Source organism: Malurus melanocephalus, unplaced genomic scaffold, assembly GCF_030028575.1.
Source record: "Malurus melanocephalus ecotype Western Australia unplaced genomic scaffold, MMel_1.1 scaffold_635, whole genome shotgun sequence".
Lineage (NCBI taxonomy): Eukaryota > Metazoa > Chordata > Aves > Passeriformes > Maluridae > Malurus > Malurus melanocephalus.
The window spans coordinates 112,557-128,706 of NW_026623867.1; the positions used below are offsets into that span (position 1 = coordinate 112,557).

Genomic DNA, 16,150 nt, shown 5'->3' on the forward strand with positions numbered 1-16,150 from the left:
TCCCTGTCCTTTGCAGTCGCACAGAAGCTCTGCCACCTGCTGGGGATGAACGTCATGGAGTTCACCCGCGCCATCCTCACCCCCCGCATCAAAGTGGGCAGGGACTACGTGCAGAAAGCCCAGACCAAAGAACAGGTAAGGCTTAAAAGGGGCTTTAAAGAGCAAGTGAAGCTGATCTCATTAGCTCCTAACAAAGAAAACCGGCATTGGGTGTTTACTGCTCTGCTTAAGCTTTGTTGTCTTTATGAAATGTTCTTGTATGGTAAAAATCAGTGGCAGAATAGAAGAAACCTTACCCTTTCCTTGACTTTCTCCTGATTTCATCCTTTAATGTTGTGACATTATCAAATACTTGGAGACCTTTTGTTTTTATGGAACAGTTTAGAAAGAAATTTTTCTTAACATTGATCAAGCTCCAAATTGTTCCTGCTGCTTGTTTTCATTCCTCCCTGGTATTAGCTCCATCCAGCTCCTTCTTTTACYGAGTTATTTGTGATAACATCCATGTCTGTGTCCTTTTGACGGCTTTTCCAGGGTAAATAAATGTTGCTGTTTGGGTTTGCAGGCGGACTTTGCTGTGGAAGCTTTGGCAAAGGCCACCTACGAGCGCCTCTTCCGCTGGCTCGTCCACCGCATCAACAAAGCCCTGGACAGGACCAAGCGGCAGGGAGCRTCCTTCATTGGAATCCTGGACATTGCTGGATTTGAAATCTTTGAGGTATTTGGAAATATCCCTGGTCAGGCTTTCCTTTTCCCTGTTTTTATGGGATCGGGACACACTGCAGAGCCACTGAAAGCAGTGTGTTCTGAGGTTACATGAGGGGTTTGTTTGGGGTGYACAGAAGCTTTGACAACCCAAAATTACCATGCCAAAAGTCTTTAATTTAGTCTTTAATCCTTCTTTTATATATGGTGGTTGTTCCTACTATATTTTATCTAATGGAAATTTGTAAAATTATTTTCCAGTTCTCTTTACGTTATATTTGAACTTGCAGAGTTTTGAGAATTTCCTTATAAAGTCAGATTTTTGACTTCCAAATCTGTGATATCTTGTCACTGAGTCATCCTTGCATATTAATGTTATTCTTGTAGCTGAACTCCTTCGAGCAGCTCTGCATTAACTACACCAATGAGAAGCTGCAGCAATTATTCAACCACACCATGTTTATCCTGGAGCAAGAGGAATATCAGCGAGAGGGGATCGAGTGGAATTTCATTGATTTTGGCCTGGATCTGCAGCCTTGCATTGACTTAATTGAAAGACCTGTAAGTTTGCACATGAATAATGCTCAGAGGAGAAGAGCTTGGGCTGTTGAGTGTGTCTTCTATTGCCTGCAAATGAGACATTTCTTGTGGAGCTGTCATTAAAAGGGAATTAACTGGAATGCTGAAGTTCAAATCTAAAATACAGTGTTCTGTTAATAAAAGGMTTTATCCAGAGGGGATTTTGCCCTTATGTCAGTGTAAAACACTGAGCTCAAGATATGAAGATGCTATTTTTATACTTTTTTCCCTGGTAMTAATGAAGTCATTAATCCTGTTACTGACATTAAACTGCCATTGTGGTGTAGGAGCTTTGGGACTCAGGTAGAAAGTTTTTCCAAGCCTTGTGGTAAACTTTCTTCATTTGAAATCAATAGCAAAATTCCTGAAACTTCCTGTGGAGTGGAGTTTTCCCCCAGAAAACTGCCTTGCAAATAGGAAAGCAGGATCTTAAATGTGGTTTTATTCACTGTGGTTTTTAACATCTTCATCTGGCTGCTCAATTTGTGGAAACTGCAGCGGCCTTGAAGGAGCAAGAGGAGCAGAGGGGGAGAGCAGAGATTGTTACTTCTGAAAGTTTGTATTTGTACCTCAGATTGTGTCACCTTTTAAATGAAACCTGGGCCACCTTTGTGAGTGTGTGTCCTGGGTACAGGTGACCTCCTGGTGCTGCTGTGCATCCTGACCAGCACAAAAGTTRCATTCCTGATTTTCCTTGGGAAAARRGAAATCTTGTTTCAATTATCAAAGGGCTGCACTTTGTTGTGTGGAACCTGGAAAGTTCTGCCTCCTTGGAAGGGAAAATCTCCTCCAAAAGCCCCGGGGGACAAGTGGCTGCCCTCCGTGTGCACAGGTTTAGGTGAATATCCTAAAATACACCAAGTTATTTATTAATTTAAAAGCAAACCCCTGTACCCCCRCAGTTGTTCTGTAAATGTGATGCCAGGTAGGAGGTCCATTGAAACATCTCTCTCCAAAAGTGTGAACTTTGCATTCCCTCAGAACTCTTTCAGTGAAATCCTTTCAAAGCAAAGCTTTGGTCAGCTCTGGAGCAGCTCAGTGGTGCCTCCAGAAACATTGGAATGGGTCTGTTTGAACCACCACATCCTTCCTGACCTGCACTCCCCACAGCTTCTTTCAGCTGAAATTAAGTTAGAATCAGTTTGGACTGCCCTTATTGTGATGTTCATTGGCGTGTTGGAAATATGAAACTTTTTATATATATAAACAAAACATGAACACAGATTATCAAACTGTGTTTCAGGCAAATCCTCCTGGTGTGTTGGCATTGCTGGATGAAGAATGCTGGTTCCCCAAAGCTACTGACAAGACATTTGTGGAGAAATTGGTCCAAGAGCAAGGAACTCATTCCAAGTTCCAAAAGCCAAGACAACTAAAGGACAAAGCAGACTTCTGCATCATTCACTATGCAGGGAAGGTAAGGGTTTATTACATTCTTGATTGGAAAGATTGGTTTGAGGGCAGTGCTGTGCTTTCTTTCCAAAGCCTTTATGCAAAAATGCACAAGTTTTGCCTTGGCTGGAGCAGAACCATGCTCATCTAAAGAGGTTTTGTTGGATTTAGGGAATTTCAGGGCCATCTGGGTTGGGAGCAGAGACACCAGCTTATGTTGATACCAGTGAGTTTTGAGCTGCTGAGCTGGGCTTTGTTTGGAAACCACAGGTTTGACTCTTTAAAGATAAGAGCTTTGTTTTCTGTATAGAACCAAGTGTTTATATGTAAATAGGAGAGAGAAATTTAAAAAAATCATGCTGCAGCACATCCTTAATTTACTCTCTAGTAATTTAGATAAAGTAATTGGTGTCTACCCTAGAGCTGGTTTTACATCTTCACAGTGAAACCTTATTTTGGCAATAAGCTGGGCAGCAAATGAGTACCCAGCTATCAGTCAGCAAAAAGGCAGATTRCTGAATTATGGAGAAAACTCCCATTTACTCTTTCAAAAGAATAACAAACTTTTGTGGTACTTGGAACTGTTCTGAGGAGGGTCAGCAAGCAAACTGTGGACATCCAGGATGGGTGTGGACACCCAAGGTTGGGCTCTGAGCTTGGAGATCTTTTCCAACCTTTGTGATTCTGTGATTCTGAGCATTGAGAGCAAGAGGAAGCACCACTGGTGTTTGATGTTGATAAATAGAAACCTAAAGGTGCCTCTCCCCTGAGCTTGTGGCCCTTGGCTGCTCTGCAGGTGGACTACAAGGCAGATGAGTGGTTGATGAAGAACATGGACCCCCTGAACGAYAATGTGGCCACACTCCTGCACCAGTCCTCAGACAAATTTGTGGCTGAGCTCTGGAAGGATGGTAAGAGATCATGCTCTGAGCACAGATTGTTGGTGATTTTACCTTGCTGGATGAGATGTTTGGGGTTTTTTTGGTGCCTGTTCCCTCCTCACCCTCCACTTCTCCATTGTAAATAGCTACAGCATTTTCTCTCTTATTTAGTGCCCAAAGTACACCAGGGAAGCTGAGTTGCCCCTCTGGTCCCTTGCACATKAACCATTTCTGAGTAGCTGCTTCTCATGTTCATTATTGGAACTGATAGCACTTTTTCCTTGTTCCTCTGTCCAGTTTCCTGTAGAACCTTGTCCAAAGCTCTGGGTTGGGACTCTTTGCAGTGAAATTCTGAGTGTGAGCAGCTGCAGTGGCTTTGGCTGCTGCTCAAACATTGTCCCCTATGAGCAGCAGTGCAGGTGTTTCCTGTGCAGTGCTGGGGGTACTCTGGAAATCCACATCTCCTGGATTAATTGCATTAACAGCCATGGCAACGCTGAGATACTGCACATTAAAATCAAGTTTTGTTCCTGTTTTAACTGTACACTKCTGCTCAGCCAGGTTACCTGCACATCACCTGAAATTGTTTATCAGTGCTTTTACCAAAATATTCCTAGAAGCAGAAATAGCCAAATAAATACTTACCTGGGACTTTCACATTTTAGTTTTTAACATCACAGTAATTAATTAGAGTATATTTACTTGTCACAGAATATATCTCCTGTCATTTGTTACATGAGGAGGAAACAAAGCTTGTGGTGTAGAGGGTGCTGGAGGTTAATGCTGTGTTTTCCTCTTGGTGCAGCCACAGAGAGCAGCTTTAATGAATCCATGAAGAACTTTTTGGTTAGGGATCTGCTCCTTTGGAGTCCACTCTCAGAGGCAATAGTGTTTTGGTCCAAATCCTCAAACCCTGCTCCCACAGCCARTTAATGTGCATGGAATATGTTGTGGCCTAACTGCTGTTGTAGCCCAGTGAAGTGTGTTTGCAATTGATGAACCTGTTGTTTTTTACTAACTCAAGTGTCTTGTGTATCTGCTCTTCTGTCTTTCTGTTTCTGCTGTTTCTCTGCCTTAGAGATTCAGAATATTCAGAGAGCCTGTTTCTATGACAATATTACTGGTCTTCATGAGCCACCAGGTGAATGGATATCAAACAGTAGGCCTACTAAAGGCAGGGCTGGTGTACCCACAAGAGAACCATTTTTGCTCGTAGGCTTGCATGAACTCTCATTTCATGCTGAATTTAGGTAAAACCCTAAAAAACCCCCAGCCCCGTGGGGCCCCCAGTGCATTCCTGTCCAGCTGCTGCTGCACACACACAAAGCATCTCCAGTTATGCATTGCAGATGAACAGGTTTGTGGCTTCCTAGTTCCATGAGGAGATGTAGAATTGCCTCTAAGTGACAATTCTGGGAGCTCCAAGCACTGGAGAGAATGCATAAGCTTTGGAACACTATCAAGCTTCTTTCTGCAGTCCAACATTGACAAAACTTTGGGATGTTCTAGGACGTGGCGGTGTGATTTTGGGAGGAGAGCTTGAGAATGTTTTGAAGTATCAGAATGAATACTACAGTTTTCCTGGGGTTAGCAAGTGAAATAAACTTTTCCCAGCCCTGTTGAAATTGTTCTTTTATTTAAAAAGCCTTTCATTTTAATATGCCCCTTTGTAGAAGCTGCAGATTTTTTTGGGGTAGTGGGAAATCAAGAAATGCACTTGGAATGTCTTTGAAGACACCTCCATTATTTATTTCAACCTCCTCATCSTTCTTGGATTCCTCTCCCAAGTTTAGAAACATGTTGATGTGAAGACTTTGGGTTTATCATTCACTATTCTTGATACATCCCATCCCTAAGGAAACCAATGGTGCTCCTAAAGGAATTCCTGGAGGGCTTTGTTTCAGGGGCTTCAGCAGAGGGTGATGGTCCTGCAGTTCCACATTTGCTTTAAACCTGTAGGCAAAGCTAGCATTTAACTCCAATAATCCTGTTTGAAATATAAATCACCCTCTTAGTGCTGGAGCACAGAGGGGAGCAAAGCAAAACTCTGCAAGATCAGATCTGTTTGCTAAATTGTAGAATGTGCCTGGTGAAAAAAGGCTGAGTGGTTTTAGTCCTTATGGGGCCTGGTGGGTGCAGGTTCCCAATACTGACAATCATTTCATCATCTGTAAAAYTGATTCCCTGTAATCTCCATCCCATGTCTGGTTTGGAACTGAATTCTGCTTTAAAAGAAATATTTAGGATATGATCTTATAAACACCTTGCCACCTACTTACTTTCCTAACTTCAGTAAGTTTAACTCTTGTGTTCAAAACCCTGTGGAGGATCTGGGCTCTGCTGTACACACCAGACTTACAACTGATGATTCAAACCTACTGCCCTGTGCCTTTCTGCTTTTAACTTTCCTTCTTTGTTTTGTTGTTTTGTTTTTTTTTAATAGACCTTTGACCTGTTGAGTACAAGGAAGAAATTAAATAGTGTCACTTCTTTCTCAGATAATTCCTGTAGCAAAGCATAATTTGCTCTGCTTTGGTTTAAATGAATTTGAAGATAATGTGACAAAATTGAAGCTGTAGCCTACAAACAATTGCTTGTTTCTGGCTGGCCAGCTTGGATTCCACGGGCAAATCACAAATGTTGGGATTTGCTCAGTCCTAAGAAGCACCAGCTGTAATTATCGAGGTGTTAAGTCACCTTTTGTATTTTTTAGTGAATTGTTTACWTAATTCTTGACATGCACATGGAATCACCTTCAAGCTTATAATGATGGCAGTCGCATTTTGAATTTGTGCTTCTGAAAAGGTCCTTGGGATCCTTACSCAAAATGTTCAATAAAATCAAAGAACAATCTCTTTTGTGATGCTTTATGACAGCTTTGAAGTGCTTTGTGGTGGAGTTTTCCTGGTTTGAAACTTGTCYTTTGGTTAGGGAGCTCTRCAGGTGTATTTAAAAATGGGAAGARCTCTTCCAAATAGAACAGGARTCTGGCAAATACTTTTTCTTCCCCTCTTGCCACTGAAATAACACTGTTTCCAACTCTTATATAAATTTCTATTAAAACATTCATTAAACTCAGGTTTAATCTGTATGACTGTCATAAGCGACTCTTCCTTTTAAGCAAATATGCAGAGATGGGTAATTTCAAATATTCAACCCAGAGATATTTTGCACTGTAAGAACTCAGGTAGAAAGCTGCCTGGAAGCTGGGGTTTACACCTCTATAAAGTTGACTAAAATACCGAAAACAGCTTTCCTGGTCATGTAGAACTGCAAGTAAAGAGCTGGATATCTCAGTCTGTCCCTCCTGAAGCTGCACTCTAGTGCTGGATAATTTTGTGGCTTTGGTCCCCAAGCTTTGCACAGTGTCCCCGGCCCCTGCTGCGTCTGCCCCTGTCGGTGCTGGCATCGCCCGCCAAGCTTGCGCTGCCACAGCCCCGCTGCCCCTCCCTGTGTCACCCCTCAACCCCCTGGTCACTGAGCCCTCCCTCTGTCCCCACCAGTGGATCGCATCGTGGGGCTGGACCAGGTCACGGGCATCACCGAGACAGCCTTTGGCTCTGCCTACAAGACCAAGAAGGGCATGTTCCGCACCGTGGGCCAGCTCTACAAGGAGTCACTGACCAAGCTGATGGCCACGCTCCGCAACACCAACCCCAACTTCGTGCGCTGCATCATCCCCAACCACGAGAAGAGGGTGAGTGCATTCCACTCCTGATCTGCTTTTTATCTGAGCATTCTTCCTCCAGTCACAGTTGGATTGTCACAGCTCTCACGCTGAGCTGTATCACTCAGAATTCCCTGCACATCCCCTCTTTCAGACGGCTTTGTAGAGCAGCCTGAAAAACTGAAACTGTTGTTTTCCACTAATACAATTTTTTTTTAAAATTGTTCTTGTTTTGTTTTGTCCAGGCWGGAAAACTGGACCCACATCTGGTTCTTGATCAGCTCCGGTGCAATGGGGTTTTGGAAGGAATAAGGATCTGTCGGCAAGGATTCCCCAACAGGATAGTGTTCCAGGAATTCAGGCAGAGGTAACAGCAGGAACAGACTTTCGAGTTTTTAGGAGCTAAAGTTCCTTATTAAATGACTAAAGACCCCACACCCCTCTCTCCTCCCCCAACCTAGCTCATAGAAAATCCAAACCTGTATATGAGGCCTTGAACTTCAAGTGTTTAATTACTGCAGTTCATTCTAAACACAGTAGGGAAGGGAAAACAATCTGAAATTGGCTGCTGGAAAAGCCTGGAGAAATTCCCTAAGTGGACACTTGGGCACTATAGCTTATGCTTGAAATTTGTGCTATAAATCATATTACTTATTGTTCAATGTAAAGGGTTTTTTTCATTTACCTTAAAGGTATGAGATCCTCACTCCCAATGCAATTCCCAAAGGTTTCATGGATGGTAAGCAAGCCTGTGAGCGTATGGTAAGTGGTTATAGCTAAATATTGTCAAAACATTGCAAAATTGCCCAAAAAATTATCCTTTTCTTGGTATAACAACAACGGCCTTGCCTGTCTGTTTAGATCAGAGCCTTGGAGYTGGACCCCAACTTGTACAGAATTGGACAGAGCAAGATCTTCTTCCGAGCTGGAGTCTTGGCACACTTGGAAGAAGAGCGGGACCTGAAGATTACAGACATCATCATCTTCTTCCAGGCAGTGTGCAGGGGWTACCTGGCCAGGAAGTGAGTGTGCTCCTGGGACTGGATCTTCTGGCTCTCTCAGGCCTCTCTGTGCATTAAAATTGCTGTTCCAGGGCAGATTTTCTCACTGTGTTGYGTGGTGAACTGTAATTRTATCCTGGGCATTRAGGGAATTTTTYRCACCTTCATTSCTTAACAATATCTCCTKTCCTTGCTCTTGCCTTTGTGGCACACACAGCTCTTTATGGTGGCTGCAAAGGAGATCTCTCCTCCTGTCCCACTGAAGGTTCCTGGAGGTGCTCTGAAAAGCTGCTTTTTAAAAATTAAATTTTGTCTTTTTAAGAAAAATGCCTTTAGAGAGTAAAACCAAACAGCATTTAATTATTGGAAATAGTGAATCCAGCTCTTGCTCTGACTCTTTATATGAGCAAGAACTCAAAAATTCAGTGTAGTTACTGGARCTTGTAAATAAGCCTGTTTATGGTCTGCAAGTGTTGTGGGGTTGGGTAACCTGAAAATTAAATGATGATCAGCTGTATTTATCACACACCTTTTGCTTTGTCTTCAGGGCCTTYGCAAAGAAGCAGCAGCAGCTGAGTGCACTGAAGATCCTGCAGAGGAATTGTGCTGCATATTTGAAATTGAGGCACTGGCAGTGGTGGAGAGTCTTCACCAAGGTTCCTCCTGTTCTTTYCAGTTCTATTTTATTCACCTGTATATAGATGAGGGCAAGGTCTCACTTGTTCACTTCAATTCTTTGTAGGTGAAGCCTCTTCTTCAGGTCACYCGTCAGGAGGAAGAACTTCAAGCCAAGGATGAGGAGCTGATGAAGGTGAAAGAAAAGCAGACAAAAGTGGAGGCAGAACTTGAGGAAATGGAAAGGAAACACCAACAGGTTTGTGTCCAAGATCAGCTTTGGATATGTAGGATGTGAATTGTGCTCTGTCCCATGTGAGGGAGCCAACATGGGGAGGAAAAGAGAATCAGGTGAAAAGAAAAACAGGTGGGCTGGTTCTGACTCAGCTGGAACATGGGATAGGGAGATGCAGCATGAGCTGTTCCCCCAGGGATGTAGACACATGTTAACAAAACTAAACTTTTTTTTGGCCTTTCCTGGTTTACTGGAGAATTCAGTGGCAGTGCCCTGTGCCAGCTGTGGGCAGACAGCTGGGACAGCTCTGCAGGTTTGGTGGCTTTCTGTGATGGCATTAGAGCATTTGTGGATAAGGGAAGAGCAGCTGATGTCCCCTGCCTGAGTGTGCATTTGGCACTATCCCACGTGGCTTCCTGGTCCCTAAACTGAGACATGGGGTTCATGGATGCACCACTCAGGGGATGAGGAGTTGGCTGGATGGGGGCACTCAGGGTGGCACTCAGTGGCTGGCACTGGCCACAAGCCATRTGTCCCAGTCACCCCAAGTGCCCCTGGCACTGCTCTGCCCCTCTGCAGGATGAGTGCATGGAGCAGTCCAGGAAATCCTGCTGCAGCCAAAGCTGTTGTCCTCTGGGCTGCTGCTAAAGCCCCTTCAAGAGTCTTTGGATTGGGATGGGGCTGTGGGGGTCAGGAATTGGAGCAGGACTTGACCTTTAAGTGCCTCTACAGTTGTCACAGGTGTGATCTGTCATGACAGGCTTCCAAGTGTCATTTTTAAAGCTTTACTGCCTTTTGTATTGGCAGGTTCTGGAGGAGAAGAACATCCTTGCAGAGCAGCTCCAGGCTGAGACAGAGCTCTTTGCAGAGGCTGAGGAGATGAGGGCTCGCTTGGCTGCCAAAAAGCAAGAGCTGGAAGAAATTCTCCATGATTTGGAGTCCAGGGTTGAGGAGGAGGAGGAAAGAAACCAAATATTGCAGAATGAGAAGAAGAAAATGCAAGGCCATATCCAGGTATGGTTCTCAGTGATGAGATGGAGGAGGARGATGGGGAAGCTCCCTCAGCATCTCTGCAGTACAGAAAATTTGGGCTCCCGAGTGGAATAAGATGATTTTTTTTTTTTCATTTCTCTCTCTGTGTTCAGTGTGATGAGCTTTGTGTGGTTTCCGGGCATTTAAGGGTGAGGACAGAAAGGGAAGTCAGGATGGCCATGGCCTGTTAGTGTGTGCTGAGAGATGGTTAAAAGCAACAAAGGCTGAGAGGGCAGGAGCCAGGAATGGCTGTAGGGACTGAGACAGACTGAGGGGATGGTGCCACCTGGGAGAGAAATGGTCCTTTGTGACTGAAATCCACTGAGCATCATCAAGAGTATTCCTCATGAGACTTTACTAAAACAGTGTCATTTGYTCCAGGTTACTTGGTTGAGGTTTTCTGTGAAAATCAGATTGTTTAGATGCTTCCTTTTGAATAATGGTGTCCCTGAAAAAGGGAGTAGCTGTCCTCCAAAGATAGTTTTGTCTTTCAAAGTATTAAAAGTTGTTGAAGGAGAAACAAACTCACACAACTCTTGATGCCTTTTCACAAATGTCCATTAATGTGTGGTTGACAATCGTAATTAAACCCACAAATGACTACAAGCACAGAGTATTATTGCTTTTCTAGCTCTTTGTGCCATAACTGAACTGTCACAGTGTGCTGCTGAAATCAGGAATCCTTTCCCAAATCCTGGAATTTTCCCACCAGGTGCCCTGTTTAGGTGCAGTATGCTGGGAAGTCTCAGACATTAAGTCTGATCTGATTTGGTTGTCGWTAATGACAATTTTTTATAGTTAGAATTAGGAAGGTGAAGGACTGTGGAAGTGAGTGTGTGCTCCTAGACCACACATTTCACCCAAAGCTGCAATTCAGAGCATCAAAAATTCCATGTGTATCCCATGGCCCTTGATTTCCTTACCAGATCACTGATCTTGTAATGAATCTGACAAGGAAAACGTGGGTTTAGAGTGTGTTAGGGCCAGAGGCTTTTTGAAATAACACATCTTTGTCCCTGAGTMAAAAAAAATAAATGTTACCTGTACATGGATAACCTGGAAAATGCACAGATGCAGTTGCCTGTCTTCCCAGGACCTGGAGGAGCAGCTCGATGAGGAGGAGGGAGCTCGGCAGAAGCTCCAGCTTGAAAAAGTGACAGCAGAAGCAAAGATCAAGAAGATGGAAGAGGAGATCCTGCTGTTGGAGGACCAAAATTCCAAATTTCTGAAGGTGAGCCCAGTGTGCAGGGTGGAGATGCTGCATGTGAGGAGTGGTGCCAAGAGGCTGCTGTCACATTTTCTGTGACATTGGCAGCTGGACACCTGGAGGTGTGAGCATGGCAAAGCTGAGACACTGGAGGTGAGTTTGGACTGACATTCCAGGGTTTGTCTGGCACTCTTCCCTGTTTGATGGCTCTCCCAAATCTTATAGCTGGAAAATTTGTTTTATAGTTCCATTGTTCTTTGCAAACCGATTTYCAAATGCTGTCCTAAAGCCAAGCATCCTGGGTGCTGAATTCGAGGTATCACTTGGAAAAGAAGTGTTTGTGTTTCCAAACAATTCCAATTGATCTTTAATAGTGACAATCCCTTGAAATGAAATTTGTATTAGGTGTATGTGTGAGACACCCCCATGGGTTTTGTACATTCCTTTATTTGTACATTCCTTTATTTGCATTGCTCAGGGACTCTGGAATTCTGTCTTACAAGTTGTTTTTCCTGCCCTTTCTCCTCCCCAGGAGAAGAAGCTGATGGAGGATCGAATTGCTGAATGCTCTTCTCAGCTGGCTGAAGAAGAAGAAAAAGCCAAAAACTTGGCCAAACTGAAGAACAAGCAGGAAATGATGATCACTGATTTGGAAGGTTGGTYCTGCTGGAATGGCCTGTGAGCAGTTTGGCCATGCTGCCAGRAGGGAAGGGATCCCTGGGGATGGGMTGCAGTGCCTGCTCAGCTTGTGGGGTGTAACCTGAGCTGGGGATACTCCAGAGCTGCCATTTCARCCAATTCCTGAAGGAAATTGTGTCTCTTGCAAGACTTGTTGCATCTGGCTGCTCAGTCTCTCTCCTGTTGAACTGGTCAGGTTTTCATTTTTGAGAATCCATTTCCTTTAGAGGCACACTCAGAAATTCCTGYTGTTCCTCTATCCATCAGCACCCAGGGAAAACATCCTGGCTTCTGGGAAGCTGTTCCACTTTTCTATAACAACAGAGCAATGCATTTCTGTAGGAATGGCAGCAGACACTCTTTAGGCTTCCAGGATTGGTTTTTAATAAGCAAATCTCAATTTTTTTTTCTTAATGTTTTATCTACATTATATTTATATGCATACTTTATTTTCTAGTGCTTTATTTTCATTGAGCAGCCTGGTCTAGTGGAAGGTGCCCTGCCTGAGGCAGGGGGTTGGACTGAGATGAGYTTTAAGGTCCCTTCCAACCAAACCATTCCACAATTCCATCTAAAATGGCTCCATTCCTTTAGCCATTTATTGCTGATTGTTTTGCCAGTGTTGTCACAAGCTAAACCTGCCCCTTTTGCAACCTTTCTTGATTTTGTGGTTTTGTATTTTTTTTTAAATTACTACAGATACTATGCAACCTTAATGAGTTGCCAAGTCAGAGTTGCAAAATAATAGGCAAAGTTGCTCTCTGTGCCCTAATTTGGGAATAATTCTTGCACGTGGTGTGTTGTGGCCTGTCTTGCTGCATATTTTAAGGCTGATGTGCTTCTGGAAGGATATCCAAGTTTTACCTTATCTGTGTAGGAAGGTGCTGAACTAACAGGGGGAGCAGTGATGGATGAAGCTTGTCCTTAACAGTTACATTCACAGACCTTAAGATGGGTCTGAGTAAGTTTTACTCCCTGGAAAATACTGCTGGAGTAGCTGTGGGCTTCAGTCACAGAGCTAAACCTGACAGATGTGTTTGGTTMTGGTGCCATTGCAAGGCTGATGACCTTAGAAGTGGAAATTAAAGCTTATATTTAAGGCATGCAATTTCTTGGCTAGGAAAGCAGAGTGAAATGATATTTACTCTTGGAGATGATTCAAGAAGCCATTAAGGCCTCTCTGCTRGAGTCTTGGCACTGCTAGGCACTGATATTTGGGGGAAAAAATTAACTCAGTTTGCTATGAACTTTCTCAATTACAAAATTGGGTCTTGTGACACTGCTCTAACTGTCACTCACCAGGAACATAATGTAAAAACAGGGAAAAGTGCAATTCCTTTGGAATGTGAAACTGTTTAGAGAAAAGCAGTGTTACTGTAGGTTGTCTGGAAAATCCCAAATAACCCTGGGTGACTCTGAGGTGATTCTTGACTAGGGCTCCCTTTCCATGGGGAAGATCCTGATCCAACAGGAGGCTTAGGAAGGGTGTGAGGGAAATCTCTGCACTGAGGACTCCCAAAGTATTGAACAAGGGTGATAAAAAAATGTAATAACTCCTATCTATGCCAGTTCATTTAGAGTTGTGTTAAAGCTCTGTTCAGCAAAACCTTCTGGGGCTGAGATCTGTTCCACCCCTGCTCATCAGGATCTGCCTTACTCTGCCACCAGAGTCAAGTAAATGTTTGATTGCTGTGGCACTGCTGATGCCATGGYTGTCCCAAAGAATTCCTCAGGGCAGGAGTATCCCAGCTGCCCAAGGAAATTACTGGGAGGAAGCTCTCAGGGTTGCAGAGTTTTGCTGAATATTGATGGGCTATGATTAAGCAGCACAGATACTTGCAAAAATGGTTTATTCACATTTTCTTYAAGCTACACTATTTTCCAGCAGACCTTTTGGAGTATGGCCTAGCCCTTCCAAAGCCATGCAGGCCAGCATTTGTTCCAGCCCAAGTTTATCTTCTTTTTTGAGTGTTGATGTCTGTGATTATCTAGCCTAACTGCTCAAGCTGCTTTGTTACATCCCATTCCTTGTTTTCTACCCAGATATTTCTGTTCTCTCATCTCAAACTATTCTCAATTGTCACAGACTTCCCCTGACTCTCTGACTAAATCATCCAGTTCTCCTTTGCTATTTCATTTTTCTACAGACTGGAGAAAGAATTAAGGTGGCATCAATTAAACTTCCTACCCTTCCTGTCACCCCAAACCTCCTGAGGGTGGCAAGAGAGACAACTCCATCTGAATGTAATTYTTTTCTTCCTTTAGAACGCCTGAAAAAAGAGGAGAAGACCCGTCAGGAGTTGGAAAAAGCAAAAAGAAAACTGGATGGGGAAACAACAGACCTGCAGGACCAAATAGCTGAGCTGCAAGCCCAGATTGAGGAGCTGAARATCCAGCTGGCCAAGAAAGAGGAGGAGCTGCAGGCTGCTCTGGCCAGGTCAGTGTGGGACCAACCTGCTCCCAATCCCAAAYTGAATTTCACCTGGCTGCAGTCAGAGCTGGGAATGCTGGAACAGCTGCCACATCTGGAGCAGCTCTGGCCATCTGTGCTGTGCACAGACACGGTGCATTGAGAGGAGTTCAGTGTTCTCTCAGCATCTTTGCTCTACAAAGCTGCAAACAAAAAGCAGTTTCACATGGTAGAATAGTGTTTGGGCTCTGGGAGCTTTTTTAATCTCCTGAAGTTCAGCCTCAGGAGGGAAAAATGGGTATTTCTCAGTGGGTCTTAAAGTGCTGGGCAGGGGAGATTTCATCTGGCTTTGTGTGATCCTCCTGCAGTCCCGTGTTATGCTGAACACCATCTGTATTTTGAAAGTACAATTTTGCAAGAAGGAATAGAAAATTYTGCAGATGGAATATTTCTGGGGCAGTGTTGAGATCTATAAAATTGGAATACTTTGCTGTAAACTGAAGCTTGATCATTCTGATAGTGCACCTTGGTGKGGTCTTGGGAATAACTGTGGGGTTTTATCTGTGGTATCTKTTACCCATCCCTGGAGGTGKCCAAGGCCRGGTTGGACAGGGCTTGGAGCACCYTGGGATAGTGGGAGGTGTCCCTGCCCATGGCAGGGGGTGGAATTTGATGATTTTGAAGTCCCTTCTACCCCAACCTTTCTATATTTTTTTTTATTCTGGTGGAAAAGTTAAGCTGTTTTTGTAGATAATTTAGGCAGGTGGGTATGAGAGAAGGTGAAATCCCATTAACTGTTTTGGCTCTGTTTGACAGAGGGGATGAAGAAGCAGTTCAGAAGAACAATGCACTGAAAGTGATAAGGGAGCTGCAGGCTCAGATTGCAGAGCTGCAGGAGGATCTGGAGTCCGAGAAGGCCTCACGGAACAAGGCAGAAAAGCAGAAAAGGGATTTGAGTGAAGAGCTGGARGCTTTAAAAACAGAACTGGAAGATACTTTGGATACCACTGCAGCACAGCAAGAGCTGAGGTAGGATCATTGTGCTAGAAGGCACCATTGGAATTCATCTTTCATTTACAGAAGACTAAAATGTGGGTTTTTTGACGACCCTTTGTGCTTCCTCCAGGACAAAGCGGGAGCAGGAGGTGGCTGAGCTGAAGAAGGCAATTGAAGAGGAAACCAAAAACCATGAGGCACAGATCCAGGAGATCAGGCAGAGGCATGCTAGTGCCCTGGAAGAGCTCTCTGAACAGCTTGAACAGGCCAAAAGGGTGAGGAGAAAATGGGTTTTCTGCTTCAGGACTTTCTGTAGGTCCCATAGGTGCTGTGGGCACTTCCATGATACCTGAGTGAAGGTTTTTTATATCCACAGAGCCAAGCTGGCCTCCAAAAGTGCATCACAGTTGCAGCTGAATGAGGTTTATCCTGCTGGTTTGACAATATTGCAACTATGAACAGCACATMTGTGCTGTGTCCTCTGGTCCCCAGCAGCAGAACAGAAGGCACAGGGGACCACATGGCTCCTGTTTTCTTCCAGGAGAATTATTCCAACATTGCCAAAAAAAGAACTCTGTAGTTCTTGAAATTACAGTTGGGGTCATTTATAAATGTGTGTGTGAACAGCTCAGGTCCTGTAGTGATGTTTTTATGTATTGGAAATACCTCACAAATTTCCTTAGTATTTTAAATTCAGTGAGAAACGGAGTAGTTAAACTACAATTTTCACCAGCTTTATTCAACGAAAATCT

General features: G+C 43.9%; 1 protein-coding gene across 1 annotated transcript in view; it reads left to right on the forward strand.

Annotated features, from left to right (window-relative positions):
* Positions 1-16,150, forward strand: part of MYH10 (myosin heavy chain 10) — a 95,984-nt gene that overhangs the window by 65,946 nt on the left and 13,888 nt on the right. Inside the window, exons 11-27 of the mRNA XM_057383461.1 lie at positions 17-135; positions 566-718; positions 1,093-1,266; positions 2,528-2,701; positions 3,473-3,587; positions 7,061-7,254; positions 7,470-7,591; positions 7,917-7,986; positions 8,086-8,246; positions 8,773-8,881; positions 8,968-9,099; positions 9,883-10,089; positions 11,201-11,338; positions 11,847-11,970; positions 14,258-14,429; positions 15,219-15,431; positions 15,529-15,673. Of these exons, the coding sequence (XP_057239444.1) occupies positions 17-135; positions 566-718; positions 1,093-1,266; positions 2,528-2,701; positions 3,473-3,587; positions 7,061-7,254; positions 7,470-7,591; positions 7,917-7,986; positions 8,086-8,246; positions 8,773-8,881; positions 8,968-9,099; positions 9,883-10,089; positions 11,201-11,338; positions 11,847-11,970; positions 14,258-14,429; positions 15,219-15,431; positions 15,529-15,673 (2,522 nt within the window). The remainder of the gene's footprint in view (positions 1-16; positions 136-565; positions 719-1,092; positions 1,267-2,527; positions 2,702-3,472; positions 3,588-7,060; positions 7,255-7,469; positions 7,592-7,916; positions 7,987-8,085; positions 8,247-8,772; positions 8,882-8,967; positions 9,100-9,882; positions 10,090-11,200; positions 11,339-11,846; positions 11,971-14,257; positions 14,430-15,218; positions 15,432-15,528; positions 15,674-16,150) is intronic.